The 18,703-nt window shown below is 40.1% G+C and overlaps 1 protein-coding gene across 1 annotated transcript in view; it reads right to left on the bottom strand.

Annotated features, from left to right (window-relative positions):
* The window catches only part of SDK1 (sidekick cell adhesion molecule 1), a gene marked incomplete at its 3' end in the record, with an annotated part of 662,329 nt that overhangs the window by 632,275 nt on the left and 11,351 nt on the right, over nucleotides 1-18,703 (bottom strand). The window contains exons 3-4 of the mRNA XM_011957004.1: nucleotides 7,351-7,457; nucleotides 4,329-4,476 (exon numbers count right to left, since the gene is read on the bottom strand). Of these exons, the coding sequence (XP_011812394.1) occupies nucleotides 4,329-4,476; nucleotides 7,351-7,457 (255 nt within the window). The remainder of the gene's footprint in view (nucleotides 1-4,328; nucleotides 4,477-7,350; nucleotides 7,458-18,703) is intronic.

Genomic DNA, 18,703 nt, shown 5'->3' with positions numbered 1-18,703 from the left:
TCTGTGCAAACCCAGGTTAATCCATGTTATTTCAAGTTGAAAGCTGGTCTTCTAAAAGATGAGAAAGGAAGACTAGAGCAATGTATGGAAAAAAGTAATCAAAAACGTAAAAAATGATCAGCAAATAAGGTAGAAAGAATTAGGCTGATCCAGAAGCAAGCATGAGACTGAATGTCAGGCAGACCTGGGTTTGAACCTCGGCTCTGGGCCCTGGGGTAAGTAATTTAACATCCATACTCTTCCATTCTGATAACTATACATAAAGCTAATTATACCTGCCTCAGAAGGCAATTGTGAGGATTAGAGAAGATATGTTTAAAGTAGGTACTCAATAAATAATAGCTCCTGTTAAGATTATTAATAGGCTATTCAACTAATTTTTCAAGTTAGGAAACATTAGACTTACTGTTTCCCTTGAAAATGAAAAAAAGAATCATTTAATTATAAGCCTAAAGCTCACATTTTAAAAGTAGATAATGAGATAATGTTTAAAAATGGAGGTGGGGAGAGAAAACGAGCTTCTTTCACCACATGACAAAGGTGCATGTATTAGAAAAGCAAACTCACACAACGAGGTTAAAAATAGGTACAGAAAGGCCGGGCGCGGTGGCTCACGCCTATAATCCCAGCACTTTGGGAGGCCGAGGCGGGTGGATCACAAGGTCAGGAGTTCGAGACCAGCCTGGCCAGCACGGTGCAACCCCATCTCTACTAAAAATACAAAAATTAGCTGGGCTTAGTGGTGTGCGCCTGTAATCTCAGCTACTCAGGAGGCTGAGGGAGGAGCATCGCTTGACCTCGGGAGGCAGACGTTGCAGTGAACCAAGATCAGGCCACTGCACTCCAGTCTGGGCAACAGAACAAGACTCCATCTCAAAAAATAAAAAAAAAAAAAAAAAACAGGTGCAGAAGCTTGACCTGCATTTCAATATGTGTGAAGCACCTTGAGTCAAATGCTCGTTTTTAAAAGGCATCTCTGGGTATATAACAAATGTGATGCCACGTGACTTGTGCCATCAATCACGTGGGTGGGAGGAACGCAGAAATGTTCTCCCATTTTCAGTCAAAAGCTGTACTTTCTTAGACATGGAAAGCAATATATTAGGTGTTCATATTTAGATTTTTTAATTTTTAAACATTTAAACTTTTTATTGATGCATAATAGATGTACATAGTTTCAGGGTACATGTGATCATTTAATACATTCATATAATTTGTAAAGATCGAATCAGTGTACTTGGGATATGAAAGCTGTATCTCTTTGGATGATGTATAAACTTGTGGAGAAAAACATACCCATACCGATTTATGTAATCTTGCACAGCAGGTACTTAATAAATGCGGGGTGATGATGAGGTGGAAAATATGAAACTAAAGGGCCTTGTAAAAGTGTAAATATCCATAATCAGCCTCATCTCATCTCTTTAAAAAATGGTATACTGCATTATTTCCTGAGATTAGAGATTTATCAACAGCTTCACGCTTGTAAGCAGACCATTTGTTTGATATTACACCAAGTTAAAGCCCTACTAGTGTCTTGTCTTTATTAGCTTACCAGGAATTAAACAGGCTTTAGCATGCATTTGCAAGTTTAAAAAATTTATGAAATTAAGAGTTATTCCATTCTATACCCTGTCAGACTGGTGAATAAGTGTCGCCTCATGCATACAGAGAAAACACAGGTTAACAGGTGGATTAATACAGGCTTATCTGCTACTAAGTTCAAAGAATTCTTCCACGATTAATTTTGCTGCCACTGACATTAATTAAAAGCTCCAGTGTTTGAGAGGATAGCCTAATTCAATCTACCTCCCCATCCCTGGTACCAATTCTCCCCCAACATTTATCCTAAGTTTGCCTGGTCTTATTGTGCTCAGCACTGGGAACTTCTAGCATATTTATACCAGAATGCATCTTGCCTGCCGCCCCCATCCCCCCAACTTTTGTTTTTGGAGACAGGGTCTTGCTGTGTCTCCCAGGCTGGAGTAGAGTGGCACCATCACAGCTCACTGCAACCTCCAACTTCCGGTCTCAAGCTGTCTTCCCACCTCGGCCTCCCAAGTAGCAAATAGCTAGAACCACAGGTTTGTGCCACCACACCCAGCTATTTTTCTTTTTTAAAAAATTTTTAGTAGAGATAAGGTTTCACCATGTTGCCCAGGCTGTTTTTAAACTCCAGATTGCTTTGAACTCAAGCAATCAGCATCCGAAAGTGCCGGGATTACAGGAACAAGCCACCGCGCACAGCCCTCACCTGCCTTTTTAAAGCCTAACAGTCTACTAAGAATGAAAAATTGATCCTTCATCTTTGTTTCATCCCAACTCAAGATGCATCTTTTATGATTGGAATCGATACAAAGGTGGATATCTAAGTAACCTGTAATCAAATAAAGAAAAAAGGATAGCAATTATCCCATCTTCTAAGGTAACTGGTATTTTTACTAGAATTTTAAAATATTCTGCATACACACACACACACACACACACACACAAATTTTTGTTCCCAATAACCAAAATAGAAACATTTGTAAAATAAGCTTAAGTGGGGTGGCTCACACCTGTAATCCCAGCACTTTGGGAGGCCAAGGCGGGTGGGTCATTTGAGGTAAGGAGTTCGAGACCAGCCTGGCCACATGGTAAAACCTCATCTCTACTAAAAACACAAAAATTAGCAGGGGATGGTGACGCGCACCTGCAGTCCCAGCTACTCAGGAGGCTGAGGCAGGAGAATCGCTTGAACCTGGGAGGGAGAGGTCGCAGTGAGCTGAGACCACGCCACTGTACTTCAGCCTGGGTGACAGAGTGACTCTGTCTCAAAATCATAATTACTAATTATAATTAGTATTATATAATTATTAATAGTAATAATAATTATTATTATTTAGGTTCCAGCCAGATTCTGATCCAGAAGTAGAAGACTGGAGACATGGGGCTTAGGGAAGGGATTCTCTGATGCTCAGGCAGGGGTTGGAGGCAAGAATCATGAGGCTCAGGGAAGGGATTCTCTGATGCTCAGGTAGGGGCTGGAGGTAAGAATCACGAGGCTTTGGGAAGGGATTCCACAGGTACTCACGTAGGGGAGACAGCAAGTGGGTTCCCACGGTAACTTTTAGTTACATGTAAAATCTATTTGGCAAATGACCTCACACCTATTCTTTTTGAAAGAAGCAGAACAAGAGTGTTTCCTCCTGATGAATTTTTATCTGAGTGCAACCACTGGACGGCATAAATATCTGACTTCTGGCCTATGCTTACGGCATTTCATGATTCTTCTGGAAATGTTCAGCCTTGAAACCTTTATGTTTGGAATATTGTCTTTAAATTAGGTTGTAAAATGTCCAGTTATGAAATATATACCAAGTGTTCTTTTTAATCACCTAAAGCTCCAAGTGAAGAAAACCTGTCTGGCATTAGATAAATATCTTGAATGTGAGATAGGCAAGAACACCTTGAAATAATGCTTAACTAATCACAAAGCAACTATTCTGCAATAGATGGGTGAACCACTAATTAGACGAAGAGAAATAAAACTGTCGTGGTAGGATAAAAGGATAAAGAGAAATAAGCAGTAATTACTGTTTTAACGTCAGGGAAAGTAGTATCAAACACAGCTCAATAAAAGGAGGGGGAAAAAAACCCCACAGCTCTAGAAGTAAATACCAGCACTCATTAAATTAGTACTAGGAGCCAAACCCAACTCAGGGATGACAATGGCATCTTAAAAAGTACATTCAAAAGAAAAAAATTGACTGCAAAGTTGGGTAAGGGTGCTTTAGTTTTAGGGCACGCAACATTCTGAAGAATAATATTGGCAGGGCGCGGGGACTCATGCCTGTAATTCCAGCACTTTGGGAGGCCAAGGCGGGCAGATTACAAGGTCAGGAGATTGAGACCATCCTGGCTAATATGGTGAAACTCCGTCTCTACTAAAAATACAAAAAATTAGCCAGGCGCTGTGGTAGGTGCCTGTAGTCCCAGCTACTCGGGAGGCTAAGGCAGGAGAATGGTGTGAACCCAGGAGGCGGAGCTTGCAGTGAGCCAAGATGGTGCCACTGCACTCCAGCCTGGATGACAGAGGAAGACTCAGTCTCAAAACAAAACAAAACAAAAGAAAAAAGAATAATATTACACAGTTATTTGCTTAAAATGCTTAAAAATATGCAAGCCAGTCCTAAAACAGCTATTTGCTAAAGATTAGGATAGGACCCCTAGACTAGTTTGCTCTTTTCAAATCATTGGTAACCTTAATTGGTACACTTACTGTGTAGACGGTGCCAGCAAATGACATTAAAATTGTATTTGAAGCTTTAATGTTTGGAGCAACTTACATTCTGTTGCTTGGAATAATCTTGTGCCCTTCTCTAAACCAAGTCACTTGAGGTCTGGGGTAGCTGGTGATGGGCAGCAGGTTTAGAATTGCCGCATGTCCTTGAGGAACTGTTTTCCTCTGGTCCGTATCCGTGAAACTTCCCATATCTGCAGAGAAAAAGAAGCGCTTTCAAGTTCTAGAAAACATTTTTGGGGGAAGGAAGGGGTCACAGATGGAAACAGGTACGTGTTACAGTGAAGTCACTGATGCTGCCACATGTTACACCAGGACGAGTGAGACTGCACGGCAGCGCTGACCCACGCGGATCTGCCTGTGAGTGAAGCACTGGACAAGCCAAGCCATGCGCCTCCGAAGCACCCACGCTGCGCGTTCGTCAGCAAAGCCACGTGGTGTTTGTTCTACCTGACAATACAAGGGAATGTCTGCAACTGTCTGATACTGAAAATGAAGTGCTGAAGCCATCCTAGAACCACATGAAGCAGTTTTCTCAGAAACTGTCAGAAAATGCATCCGGATGTCTCCTAGCTCGTAAATCTTTCAAACTCGTTCCAGCTCGGCACCGGACCTTGCTGTCTTCAGTTTGTTCCCTTCATTTGTGAGGTCACAGTCTCCCACACGGATCTTTTGGGAGCAATACTTCCTAACCACTGAAGAGTCTATACAGCATTCTCCCACTCCCATACTGTTGACTTAATTTGGGGCAACTAGCCTTTGTTCCAGTATTTGTTCTACTGGCAAAAAACGTTTACAAAATGGAGTCACAGGACAAAACACAGCTATTAGAATGTAGGTATAAATGGCTAATTTTAAAATTAGTAACATTTGAAATTTTTGAATAAAATTCCATATGATGGTCAGATGCAAATAAAAATATACAAATCGATAAGGCAAAATAGTGTATTTTTATTTAAATGTAAATCAGTTTGAAATATTCCATGGAAGTGCTCTATTATCAATGTCTTCTGGAGTCGAAAGACATTTTCTATGTGACAGTATCTAATATTTGAGGGAAAAGATGAAACAAACCAACAAAACAGATTAGAAAAATATTCATAGTTATTTTAAAAGAAAATTAAATTTGTTATCAAAGCAAAGGAGAAAAGAAAGATTTAAAAAAAGAATCTAAAGGCAGAGCAGTGGCTGTCATCTGTAATCCCAACACTTTGGGAGGCCGAGGCGGGCGGATCACCTGAGGTCAGGAGTTCGAGACCAGTCTGGCCAACATGGTAAAACCCCGTCTCTACTAAAAATACAAAAATCAGCTGGGTGTGGTGGTGGGGCCTGTAATCCCAGCTGCTCGGGAGGCTGAAGCAGGAGAATCACTTGAACTCGGGAGGCGGAGGTTGTGGTGAGCCAAGATCGCTCCACTGCACTCCACTCTGGGCAACAGAGGCAGACTCTGTCTCAGAAAAGAAAAAAAAAAAAAATCTAAGAGCTAGAGATACAGAATAGAAACTAAAACATAATTAAGCAAAATTCAATTTTATAAGACAGAATTTAATATAATAATTTTGAAGCTCTTCTTAAAACATAATCGAGGTATTGATCTTCACCCTAATAATTACATTTTCAATCATTCAATTGAATAAAAGTTCTCAATTATTCTGCAACATTCTTTGACATCACAATTTAGAAAAACTTAACCCTTCCTAGTGATTTTAAAAAGCAAACATGTATAGCATCACCACTTTACCCAGCCATTAGGCTTATGATAGAATAACTAGATATTATTTTATTTCACCTACTCACACTGAAAGCTACAAGCCTTAACTGGGGTTAAAATGACAAATGAGGAAACTCTGTCATCACCAAAAAGTACAGCCCAATTCAGGAGTTCTTTTGTTCTCTAAAGTTTATAATAATATATTAAAATGTAATCTAACATCTTACAACATTGTTTTGCTTACTTTTAAACAAAGAGAAATTTTGGTAGTACATTCAAGATATAATAAATACAATAAAACAAGCCAGGCTCACTCCTGTAATCCCAGCACTTTGGGAGGCTGGAACAGGAGAATCACTTGAAGCCAGGCATTAGAGACCAATCTGGGCAAGGTAGTGAGATCCCTCCCCTACCAAAAACAAAAGAAATTAGCCAGATTAGCCAGGCATGGTGGCACACACCTGCAGTCCTAGCTACTCGAGAGGCTGAGGAGGGAGGATCACTTGAGCCCAGTTCAAGCTTGCAGTGAGCTATGTTTGTGCCACTGCACTCCAGCCTGAGAGACAAGAGATAGACCCTGTCTCAAATATATATTTATTTATATATATATTACATATATCACATATATATGACATATAATTATATGTTATGTCTCTATTTTATATACACATTTGTATATAAGATAAAGCAGGCAGTCCATTTTTACTCTTCACAGATTTTGAATCAGAAAAAGGACTAAATACTTTGCATAGGCCAAGTTCGCTCTCCTGTTTCTCCTCAAGACTACATGAAAATTTAAGCTTCCTGCATTCTTGATGTCTCCTTCGTTTACTTTAAAAAGTTTCATTCTCCAAAAAGGTTCTGCTGAATAAAGAATTAATAAATCACTATATCACATGAATACTATCGGGGACGCTCACGATCCATGTGCTTTTTGTGGTGCGGCATAAAGATTTCTAAACAAATCGTCACTGGAAAGGACTGACAATGAACGAACTTTGACCTAAATGGGCTGAACTTTATACTTTAATAACATTTTGAATCCAAACATAGTGCAAGCTAAGAGCAGCTGATTCATCAGACAGAAGGCATCCCATTTACTTTTTCATCCTCCCCAGGGCCTTGTAGGATCCTGAGTCTTTTCAAATGAAGAAAAGTGGCCTTTGCCTCATCAGCCCCTCGCCTGGCCAGCCACGCTGGCTGCTTACTTATCTCTCACTGAGTTGAGCAATTATTCTACCCGAAATAGGACCAAAGATAAAATCTCAGTTCCTACAACAGTGAAAAGTGATTCTGATTTACTCCCCAGCAACACTCTGTTCTGTAACATTTGGACATCTCCGTACTGGACACATACATGCGACTTGAACTTCTGATTTTCTTTGCAGGAGTGCTCCCATTCTGTTCCGCACCACGCAGCGGTAAAACCCAGCGTCGAGCTTCTGCAAAGATGGAATAATATACCTGTTGAATAGCAAAAAGAAGTGTTAATGCTTACATCCAGTGTTCAACAGTTATATCTAACCATCAGGTGCTATTTTATCAAACAGCACTGGCATCTCATCTAGTCTATGCTCAACGAATATTTTATTTTTGGTAACCTAATATCTGTGCAATCCTCCCCTAACCATGACACTAATTAGAACTACTGTTTATTTCTGAGATGATTGCCCTGATACCTGTCTCACCAATTGGGCTATAAATATCACCCAAAGCTAGGATCTACTTCTGTCTTATTCATCATTGTAACCGTGGTATCTAGCACAGCGCCATGCACACAGGGGATATAACTCACAACTGGCTGAATGAGAAAGGTTAAATCATTAAAAGTCACTGCATTTAAACTAGCCCTCTCAATCAAAAATCATTTAAATTCTCTCTCTGTAGAACATCAGAATTTCCAAAGATTATTTCCAGAACTGGCAACAGTCTGAACATGATGTCTTGTGTCACTCCACACAAAGGGGCAAAGAACACTTTCAGGATGAGATATAGAACTCGTCGGGGCAGAGAGAGCAATGCCATCAGGACGTCTCTCTCCAGTCACCAAGGTGGACGTCTCTCAGCATAACGTATTCACTTCCTTTCCTGACTTCTCCACGTATGCCCTGATGTTAACTTTGAAAACTTTTTCAGAGGTTAACAAGTCATTTCATGTGTATTTTCCACTTCTGCGACTGTAAGTGATCATCCTTCAAATCCATGTCTGTCTACACTTTTTAGTATAATTTCAAAGGAAAAAAAATAATTAAAAGATAGAGTTTCTATAAAAGCCTTGCTTTAGGTTTACTGCTGGTTTTGTAAAATAGGATGTTTTAAAATCCACCAGCAAGTAAAGATAGGTAACCAACAGCCACTTGAAATGAGTCTTACAACTCCGGAGCCCAACCCTTCTAAGCTGCTCAAGATGGTACAGTAATTGAGTTCTTGGCCACGTTCACAGACAAATTAAGAGTAAGGTGTGAGCAAACTACACAGCCAAGAAAGAGTTAATATCCAAAATACATGAGACGTCAGGCGTGGTGGCTTTTGCCTGTAATCCCAGAGGCCGAGGCAGGCAGATCACTTGAGGTCAGGAGTTTGAAACCAGCTTAGCCAACATGGTGAAACTCTGTACTAAAAGCACAAAAATTAGCCAGTGTGGTGGCACACGCCTATAATCCCAGTTACCTGGGGGGCTGAAACAGGAGAATCACTTGAACCCGGGAGGCAGACGTTGCAGTGAGCTGAGATTGCACCACTGCACTCCAGTCTGGGCGACAGAGCAAGACCCTGTCTCAAAACACACACACACACACACACACACACACACACACTCTCTCTCTCTCTCTCTCTCTCTCTACGTCATGAAAAAATAGCTTTAAAAAAACCCCTTAATTTTAATAAGAGCAAAGATACTAGACAGACATTTCTCCAAAGCCACACAAATGGTCAACAGGTATACGAAAAAGGGCTCAATGTCCCTAATCATCAGGGAAATGCAAACCCAAACCACAGTGAGATAGATGTCTTTGTACTCCTGTTAGGATGGCTACTACCAAAAAATGAAAAATAAATGTTGCTGACGACGTGGAGAAAAAGGAACTACTATACATGGGAATGAAAGTCGGTGTAGCCACTGTGGAAAATAGTATAGAGGTCTCTTACAACATTACACATATAATGACCACATGACCCCCAAATCCCACTTCTGGGTTTATTTCCCAAGAACTGAAATAAGGATCTCAGATGTCTGCACTCCCACATCTACTGCAGCATTATCCACAATTAGCCAAGACATGGAAACAACCCAGGTGTCTGCTGGGGAATGGAGAAAGCAAATACGGTGTATACATGCAATGGAATATTATCCAGCCTTAAAAAGAAAGAAATCCTGGCATTTGCTACATAGCATGATATCCTTTAGGTTCATTTACGTGAAGTAAACCAGACACAGAAGGACAAATCCTACCTGATACTCTTATACTCTTATAAGAGGAATCTAAAATAGTCAAGTTCATAGAAGCAGAGAGTGAAACGGTGGCCACTCGGGGGTACAGGGGAGGGGAAATGGGGAAGAATGCAGGGACAGGAAGTTACGGCTATACTAGATGAGTGAGTCCTACAGAGCAATCATACTGTATTACATAAAGTTTACTAAGGAGGTAAGTCTTAAGTGTTTCTATCACACAAAATAAGAATGAACTTCTGGAGGTGGAGGGATTTATGCCATATATGGTGGTGAAAGTTTCAAGGGCATATAATTATCTCCCAACTCATCAAGTTGTATACATTGGATATGTACAGCCTTTTCTATTGATGATCATATTAAAAAATAAAAGTGAAGGTATGCACATTGCGGTTGAATAAGGTACATCATATTTGATCAAAAAACAAAAGAGTAAGACGTGAGGCTTAGATGCTTTTCACATATGGGAAGGCATCTATCAAAAGAAAGAAAAGGAACCAGCCTGGGCAATATGGCGGAACTCTGTCTCTACAAAAAAAATACAAAAATTAGCCAGGTGTGGTGGTGTGAGCCTATAATCCCAGCTCCTTGGAGGCTGAGGTGGGAAGATCACCTGAGCCTGGGAGGCGGAGGTTGCAGTGAGCCAAAATCATGCCTGGGTGACAGAGCCAGATCCTGTCTCAAAAAAAAAAGAAAAAAAGAAAAAGAAAAAGAAAAGAAAAGGAGCTCAAATAGGAATAGACTACTTTCCACAAAGGGAAGAAGAAAACAGAATGATGGTATACTTTACCCCCCAAAAAAGATGTTCCAGTAATACCTGTCTACAATTTAAAAGTATTTCCTTTTACAAAGTATAACCAGAGAAACGTTTTCAAAATCAAGTAAAAGACAAAGTGTGTGCTATGCTGTATTTGCTCAGTTCCCAAGCATACCTTGAATCACTTACATTCAACAGATTGCTCATGTTTTTATTTAAGTATGTACAATTAGGCAACCTGAAAAAGGAACTGATAGGCATAATTTTAAGTGACTAAAACATTTGGACAACACAGGTAATTCAAGATTAAGCAAAAATTAATCAAACTATGTTTTCCCCTCTGATAATCTTCTTGAGCTCCTAGGGGAGGATTAATAAAATCTGTTGTGAAGAGAAAAAATATTGCTGAGTTTTAATCTTAAAAATTTTATTCTTTTATGTGGAATGGTTCATCTAAAACAAAATTAATTAGTGAATACAATCACAACAATAAAGAGCCAAGGCCATTTATTTAAATTACAAATCCAGACCAGGAGTATGTGCAGCTTTGATTATTACACGCTATGATTATAATAGAGGGGATTTTTGAGATTAGCTTAAAACAAAGTCAAGAAAGTTTTTGGAAAGAAATAGCACAAGTCATTGCAGTAGGTATTTGAAACACTACAAAGACACTTTTATCATTGCAACACAACCATATTTATATGATTGCTCATTCTACCTTTTCCCGTTTTTCAGTACCTAAATAGGTCTTAAATTCTTATGAATTTCTATAGTAATCCTATGTACTAATGCATAAAAATAGAACTGCTTTCAAACAACAGGGAGAAATAGAGACAAAATTGAATATTAAGCATATGCTGTTTTGTACCATCTCTTTAGTCTAATGTCTCACCAGGGAAAAAAATATGAAAAAAGTTGCAAAGTCCTCCACCTATTATGGGAATTCCTACACAAATTATGTTCACCTAACAGATGGGAATATTCATTGTAAGTCTATTGTTTATAAACACACATTTTTAAGCAGGCAAAGTTTCCTGGCTCTTTACAAGAAAGTATGATAAAATCTTAGCACCATATGCCACTAAAATATAGAAAATGCCTGTTCCTGTTTCAAATCAACACAGCAGGGAATGTTTGCATTCACTCTATCAAGGCAGAATTATACCCAGCGAACACAGTGTTTTCCAGGGCCAGTTCATCATCAGGAATGGCAAAGAAAATAAAATACAAAATCCAAACAAAAACCAAGGCCTTACATGTCCATTTCTGCTAATAGGAGAAAGCCTCAGTTGTGACCTGCATCTCTGAGTGGACCACTGGAACAACCCTAGAATTTCTTTAGGAAGCAGCATCAGGTCCATCTCAGCCCAGGAACAACTGCTTGGACTAGACATCTGACATGTCCATACATACCTAGGAGCTGAACCACTTCCCTGTATTTGGAGAATTCTCCACCCTATGAGCTTTTGTGGAGATGGGGCTTATCTCAATTAAAGGCTGAATAGGAGAAAGCCTCAGTTGTGACCTGCATCTCTGAGTGGACCACTGGAACAACCCTAGAATTTCTTTAGGAAGCAGCATCAGGTCCATCTCAGCCCAGGAACAACTGCTTGGACTAGACATCTGACATGTCCATACATACCTAGGAGCTGAACCACTTCCCTGTATTTGGAGAATTCTCCACCCTATGAGCTTTTGTGGAGATGGGGCTTATCTCAATTAAAGGCTGAAAGGACCACATCTGGAGATTCCCAGACCACTGCCTCTACAGGTACCAGGTCTGAGACAGAGCATGGCCAATTAGACACACTTGCTCTGGATTTTCTTTTTTTCTTTTTTTTTTTGAGATGGAGTCTTGCTCTGTGGCCCAGGCTGGAGTGCAGTGGCTGGATCTCAGCTCACTGCAAGCTCCGCCTCCCGGGTTTACACCATTCTCCTGCCTCAGCCTCCCGAGTAGCTGGGACTACAGGCGCCCGCCACCTCGCCCGGCTAGTTTTTGTATTTTTAGTAGAGACGGGGTTTCACCGTGTTAGCCAGGATGGTCTCGATCTCCTGACCTCGTGATCCGCCCGTCTCAGCCTCCCAAAGGCTCTGGATTTTATAAATCTGGGGCTGGTGATGGTCAGGAAGAGGGCTAAAGGAGAACTCATCTGACAGCAGCAGTGGCAGCAGTGGTGGGGGCACAGGGGAGCCCTAGTCCAGGGGAGTAGTGGAGTGTCCAGTGCCAACTGGCGCAGTGGCTCAAGCAGTGATGGCCAGTGTTCGGAGGGGCCAGCAGCAGGACCCTCATGGGACCGGTTCTGGAGTGACTGTGGCTCACTCTGTTCCTGCCCAATCTCCAGGTTGCCCAGTGACTGATTCTAAGGGCACCCCAATATCCACGCAACAGCTCACACAAGAGAAAGTTGGTTTCTGTGGCTTTAGAACCCTTCAAAATTCCACGCCCTAGAACATAGCCAAAATAATTTTGGCTGAAATATATTCTAAAGTTACTAGGTGCTCACCAAGGTCATAGCAAAACCTAAATAATACCTCATAGAATCATTTCTTTTTTTCTGAAAAAAACAAACAAACAAAAAATGGCTTCCTGGTAAACCACAAAAATTACTGGAAGATAAAGAATCCCCTCAAACTGGGACACATTTACCTGTTATAAGAAGTTCCCTTGAGTATGAGTCACTAAAATTTTAGAAAACATCTGACAAAAACTACTTTAGTTACTGTTCAGCGGTCCTTTCCAAGCACCGCCAGATGCTATGACTGAGTCTAACTGTCACAGGCCAAAACCACAGCCTCAGCGCAGATGAGAACATTTACACTTCCCCTAGGTGGTCAGGGAACCTCATTTGATTCCTAAGAAAAAATTTGCATATTCATTAAAATTAGTTGTAAGATTTTTCTTTCTCAATGGTGGGGGAACTGTCAATATCCATTTTATGTCACTTTAGATAAGACTATTCTCCACAACTGTAATTTTTATGCTGGTATGAAAATATCTATTTTGCATGAAAATAAGCAACTAAGTTCTATAATAAGCTTTTATACCTTGGACCAAAGCCTATTCTTATTCTTAAAGTAAAAAAAAAAAAAAAAAGGTTAAGGTAAAAATAACTGTAAGCCATTTTATGTCCTTCTTGGAAATACATCAATTCTCTTTTTTTTTGGAATGGCATGATAAATAATTGTTTTCAATTTTATTTTTATAAATTTTCTAGGTAAAATTAAAAAAAATCCAAAGTGGGATGAGTCTATACCAGGTTTTCTCCTGAAGCAACACAATGAAATGAAAAACCCAGACTGTACCGTAACAAGCTATCACAGAAGAAGAAAAACACAAGGAAAATTCAGACTGAAATTTGTTAAGAAAGAGATATATATGTGACTCTGATGGTGTATACGGCTCACTAATAGGCCCTAGGCATCGGGCAAGTTGAGGTTATGTTTTTATTAGTTCTTTCAAAGAATTGAAGTAATCAATATGAAGTTAAATTAAACAGTACGGTAACAATGGAAGCTATACAAAGGGAACACAATACTTGTAAAAGTTATTTAATGTGTATTTTATTTCAAAATTCATATTAAATTGAGAAGGGCAATAAACAGGTCCCTGTGTGGAAGAGTCTAAGGAATTTGCAACACTTGTTTCGGGAATATAAATCTGACGAATATAAGCTCTCCTGATATCAATTAGCTGCTAATCTTCCACAACCTTTTTATTGATGTCATACCATGAATGACTGCATTTAAACTTTATCTTCATTAATAGTTATAAAAGCCAATCCAAAGACGAAAGAAATAATGTTAAAATGTTCCCAAGACTCCTCCCCTGGGATTCCCATTTATATGATTTTCTCTAACATACACAATGCTTTGGGGATCATTCATTCTTCATTCATTCCCACTTTTCCTTATTAAATCAGGGGCAGAAAATGTGCAATCCATATTTAGTAAAGCACGAACAGATGACTAGAACCGTCTGTCAAATCTACTGTGAGGATTAATTGCTCTCTCAAGTTGGTAAAAAAGGAATTTCAGAAAACCTTCAGGAAAGAGGACATTTACTTTGCTTAGGGATAAAAATCTTTTATTGCATGTCTGTTGACTTAATTCTTTATAATGCCAGGTTCTCTATGAACATAAAAGTTGGGGACCATTACATCAAGGATTAAAGTATGAAGGCAAATGTTAGTTTCTGCATAATAATAAAAAAAAATCCATTCCAACGCACAATGGAAAAAGGACCTAAACCACTCTATTAAGCATTATAAGCATGAACAAATTAAAAACGTAAATTTTAAAAGCTTCCACTTGTCTCACTTGGGAGTATTTGTCAACAATGAATTATGTTACAGAGTAGTTTGGTCAATTCTGGCTAAAGGTCTTCACTTAGCTTCCAGAATGATCCCTAAACAAAGAACCAATAATTATCTAAATCCAAATCATTTCCAGTGAGAACCTTAAAAACCCTAATGCTAATTCTGCCTCAGAGATTCTCCATAAACATTCATATCTGTTGTGACCATACAGAGTTCCAAAAAGCAGTCAAACCAAAGCCAGAAATAAATACAAATAACACTCAACTTTGTGGGGAGAATATGAACATGAGGTCACACCACATTAATATTACGGATGTAAATTAAATGAGATAGCACCTTTTGTCCTTGCTGTCGTAAGCTAGGCACTTCATAGAGGACAGGAGCCAAGAGGAGTTAACTAGAAGAAGAGAGTTGACATAAACCAAGGTTAGGAAAATGAAAGCTGAACATCAAGATGGACAACTAGAGAAATTAAGCCCTTTTCAAGAAGATGTAGATGGGAGTCACACACAATTAGGTTGGGCGATGAGGAAACCAACTGAGAAAAGAGTTCTCAATTAAATATAATAGCCTCTTCTTCTTGGTGAGTACAAAGAGAGCGCAATAGATTAAAACAAAACAAAAAGCATGTAGAAGCTGAGTGTGGTGGCTCACATCTGTAATCCCAGCACTTTGGGAGGCCAAGGTGGGTGGATCGCTTCGGCCCAGGAGTTTGAGACCAGCCTGGGCAACATGGTGAAACCCTGTCTCTACTAAACATACAAAAATTAACCAGGCGTGATGGCATGTGCCTGTAGTCCCAGCTACTCGGGAGGCTGAGGTGGGGGGAGTCATTTGAGCTGGGGTGGCGGAAGTTGGAGTGAACCATTGCACCACTGCACTCCAGCCTGGGCAACAAAGTGAAACCCTGTCTCCGGGGGAAAAAAAAAAAAAAATTCATGTAGAGAAATCTTCCCCACAGCTTAGTGATGAATTTTAGATTTTAGTCATGTAATTTGTCTCAGGGTCTTGAGCCTAAAGAATATCACCATGGGACTGTTTGGAAAAAATGGAACTGTTAATAATATTAAGCCTTCAGATACATAAACACAGTGTATCTGCGCATTGATTTAGGTCTTCTTTTGCTTCTCTCTCTAAGCATTGTTTGTAGTTTTCAGTGTAAAGGTCTTACAGACCCTTTGTCAGATTTATCCTTACTTCAGATTTTTTTCTACTATCTTAAATTTTTTTCTTCTTCTTCTTCTTGAAACGGAGTTTTGCTCTTGTCACCCAGGCTGGAGGGCAATGGCACAATCTCGGCTCACTGCAACCTCTGCCTCCTGGGTTCGAGGGATTCTCCTGCCTCAACCTCCCAAGTAACTGGGATTACAGGCGTGCACCACCATGCCCATCCTACCTTAAATTGTAAATATATAATTTTCAGATTTTTTTGCTAGTACACAGAAATATAATTCTTATATGTTGATCTTCTATCTTGTAATGTTGCTAAACTCACTTATTAGCAGCTTTTTAAAAATATGTAACATATTTTCTATATAGATAATCATGCAACTTGAAAATTCAGTTTTACTTCTTCCTTTCCAATCTGGATGCCTCTTACTTCTTTTTCTTGCCTTACTGCACTGGCTGGTAACTCCAGTAATTGGGATTTGCAACTTTGAAAAAATTATTTCTTCAAATATTTTTCCTCCCACTGCTTCCTTTGGGGATTCCAATTACGCATCTATTAGGCCATCTGAAGCTTTCCCACAACTCATTTGTGGCCTTTTCATCGTGTTTGGTTTTTTTTTTTTTTCTATCAGCCTTTTATTTTGGATAGTTCTATTGCTATATCTTTATTAATATCTTCTTCTGTGATGTCAAGTCTCCTGATAGCCCCATCCAGTGTTTATCTCACACATGATAGCTTTCATCTTTATAAGTTTGATTTCTACCTTTTTTGTGTTTTTCATGTCTCTACGTTGATCATAGGCTATACAGTTATAGCTGTTTCATTGTCTTTCTCTGTTAATTCTAATAACCGTGTCAGTTCTGGCTTGGCTTCAATCAGTTGATTTTTCTCCTTGTTATGGGTCATGCTTTCCTGCATCTGCATATGCTTGATGATCTTTGATTACAGTCTAGCCACTGTGAATTCTCCCTTGTTGGGTCCAAGAAATTTTTGCATTCCTATAAATATTCATTAACTTTGTTCTCTGATACTGTGAAGATATTGAGCAGTAGTTGGATCCTGTTGGGTCTTGCTTTTCAAGACTTGTTAGGCAGAACCCGAGCAGGATTTGGTCTAGGGCTAATCATTCTCAAGACCCAAGACAGCTCTGTGTAGGTTATCTGATAAACTCATGAATACGACGTTCGACGTTTTGGCTGGTGAGAACAGACACTCCGCCGAGTCCTGTGTAAGCACAGGGAACTATTGCCTCTCATCTTCTTGGATAGTCCTTTCCCTTGGCTGGGGTAGTTTTCTCACATGAATGTGCTGATGAATATTCTGCCAAACACTCAAGGGGGACCCTCTGGAGGTCTCCAGCATTCTCTCTCTGCGTAGTGCTCTCTTATCCGGTACCCCGCCCTCAGAAATCTCACTGCCTAGATCTTTCCAAACTCTCAACTCTCTTCAACTCAGAAAGTCCTCTAGGTTCTGCCTGGGGTTTCCTTCTCTATGCCACAGCCTAGAAATCCCCTCAAGGCAATAAGCAGTCTTCCATCTCTCAGCGATCACATTCTTTCACTGCCTGATATCCAATGTCTTGAGAACTGTTCATATTTTTTGTCCAGTTTTACAGTTGTTTCAAATGAGGCAGTAAGTCAGATCCCGATGAGTTTATCTTGGCCCAGGTTGCCAGCTTTTAGGGAGATAAAGAAGAAGAAAGGACTCAGCCATAGAATTAGACAACAGTTCCACAAGCTGCCCTTTCACGGTAAGCCACATATCCCAGCGTAAGGGATGCTGCCAGAGATATCTGTTGTGGATAAGGATGTTGTGGGGAGTCTCTAGTAGCCCCAAAGAAAAGTCAAGCATGCATCTGTAAGGTCCTGGAATAAGATGATGCCTTCTGCAGAAGGGAACTACATACATTGAAGGGCAACTTCTGATGTCCTTAGGACAAACTGAAGTCCTGACCCCATAGGTATTAAGAAAATATGCCAGACTGGGAACATAGTGAGATCCCATCTCTACAAAATATACATACCTTGTATATACATCTATACACTCTAGCCTAAGCAACAGAGCAAGACTCTATCTTGAAAGAAAGAAAATATGCAACTGGAGATAAGCATGATGAGGGAATTATTAACAGAACTATGTAGCCATAAGAGTAAGACTACTCTCTCAGTTATACACAGGCCTCATCAACTGATAGAACAGTTAAACACTCAGGCCTGGGATTATACGTGGGTCGCCTTGATCCAGAAAATGAAGATGTGACACTACCGCCTTACTAGTGCATGGCGAAGGGGAGCATGGCGAAGGAAGAGTCTTCCAAGCAGACGGAGCTGCAAGTAGTACCTTTGGTCCTTAACTTTGAATGGGGAGAGATTTGAGAAAGAAATGGGTTGGGAATGGATGTAAAGAGACACTTGGGCAATGACAAATGGCTTGGCTGATGGGAAAGAGGCCTGGGAGAAATAGGACTGGAAATTCAGAAACAAGAAAGTCATTTGTAAAAGCCCAACGGCGGTGGCTGTCGTATGTGGATTTTTGATATCACTAGAGAGCATCCACTTCAGATAAGGCACTCATCAATCAATTGAAGAGGATGACTCATCTGTGGCTGTCATTTAGATTTCTTCTCAACTAATAAAATGGGACATAAACTGGTCATGTTGGCAAGGACTGAGGCTATGAATGAATCCAACAGCAACAACTCCTCCTCACCAAAGCTAATCTGGCTTTTGCCAATGCCAGATGCCAAATCTGGCAACAGCAGAGACTGATGCTGAACCAATAGTGCAACATGATTCTTCAAGCTGGCCACTTGTGACTGGCTGCTTATATCTGGCCTTTCTACCATGGAAACATGCAGTGACTCTTCCTAATCAAACTCAGTTATCTCCTCTAGATATGGATCTGCCTTCTCTGTTCATCGACTCAGCCAGCACCACAATCTGGAAGCTTGAATACCTAATCTATACGCATGGCAGCCTGCACAGCATTGCCGCAGATCAGGGACTCACTGTACTT

Source organism: Colobus angolensis, unplaced genomic scaffold, assembly GCF_000951035.1.
Source record: "Colobus angolensis palliatus isolate OR3802 unplaced genomic scaffold, Cang.pa_1.0 Scaffold43, whole genome shotgun sequence".
Classification (NCBI taxonomy): Eukaryota; Metazoa; Chordata; class Mammalia; order Primates; family Cercopithecidae; genus Colobus; species Colobus angolensis.
This window is presented reverse-complemented; position numbering and strand designations above follow the sequence as displayed.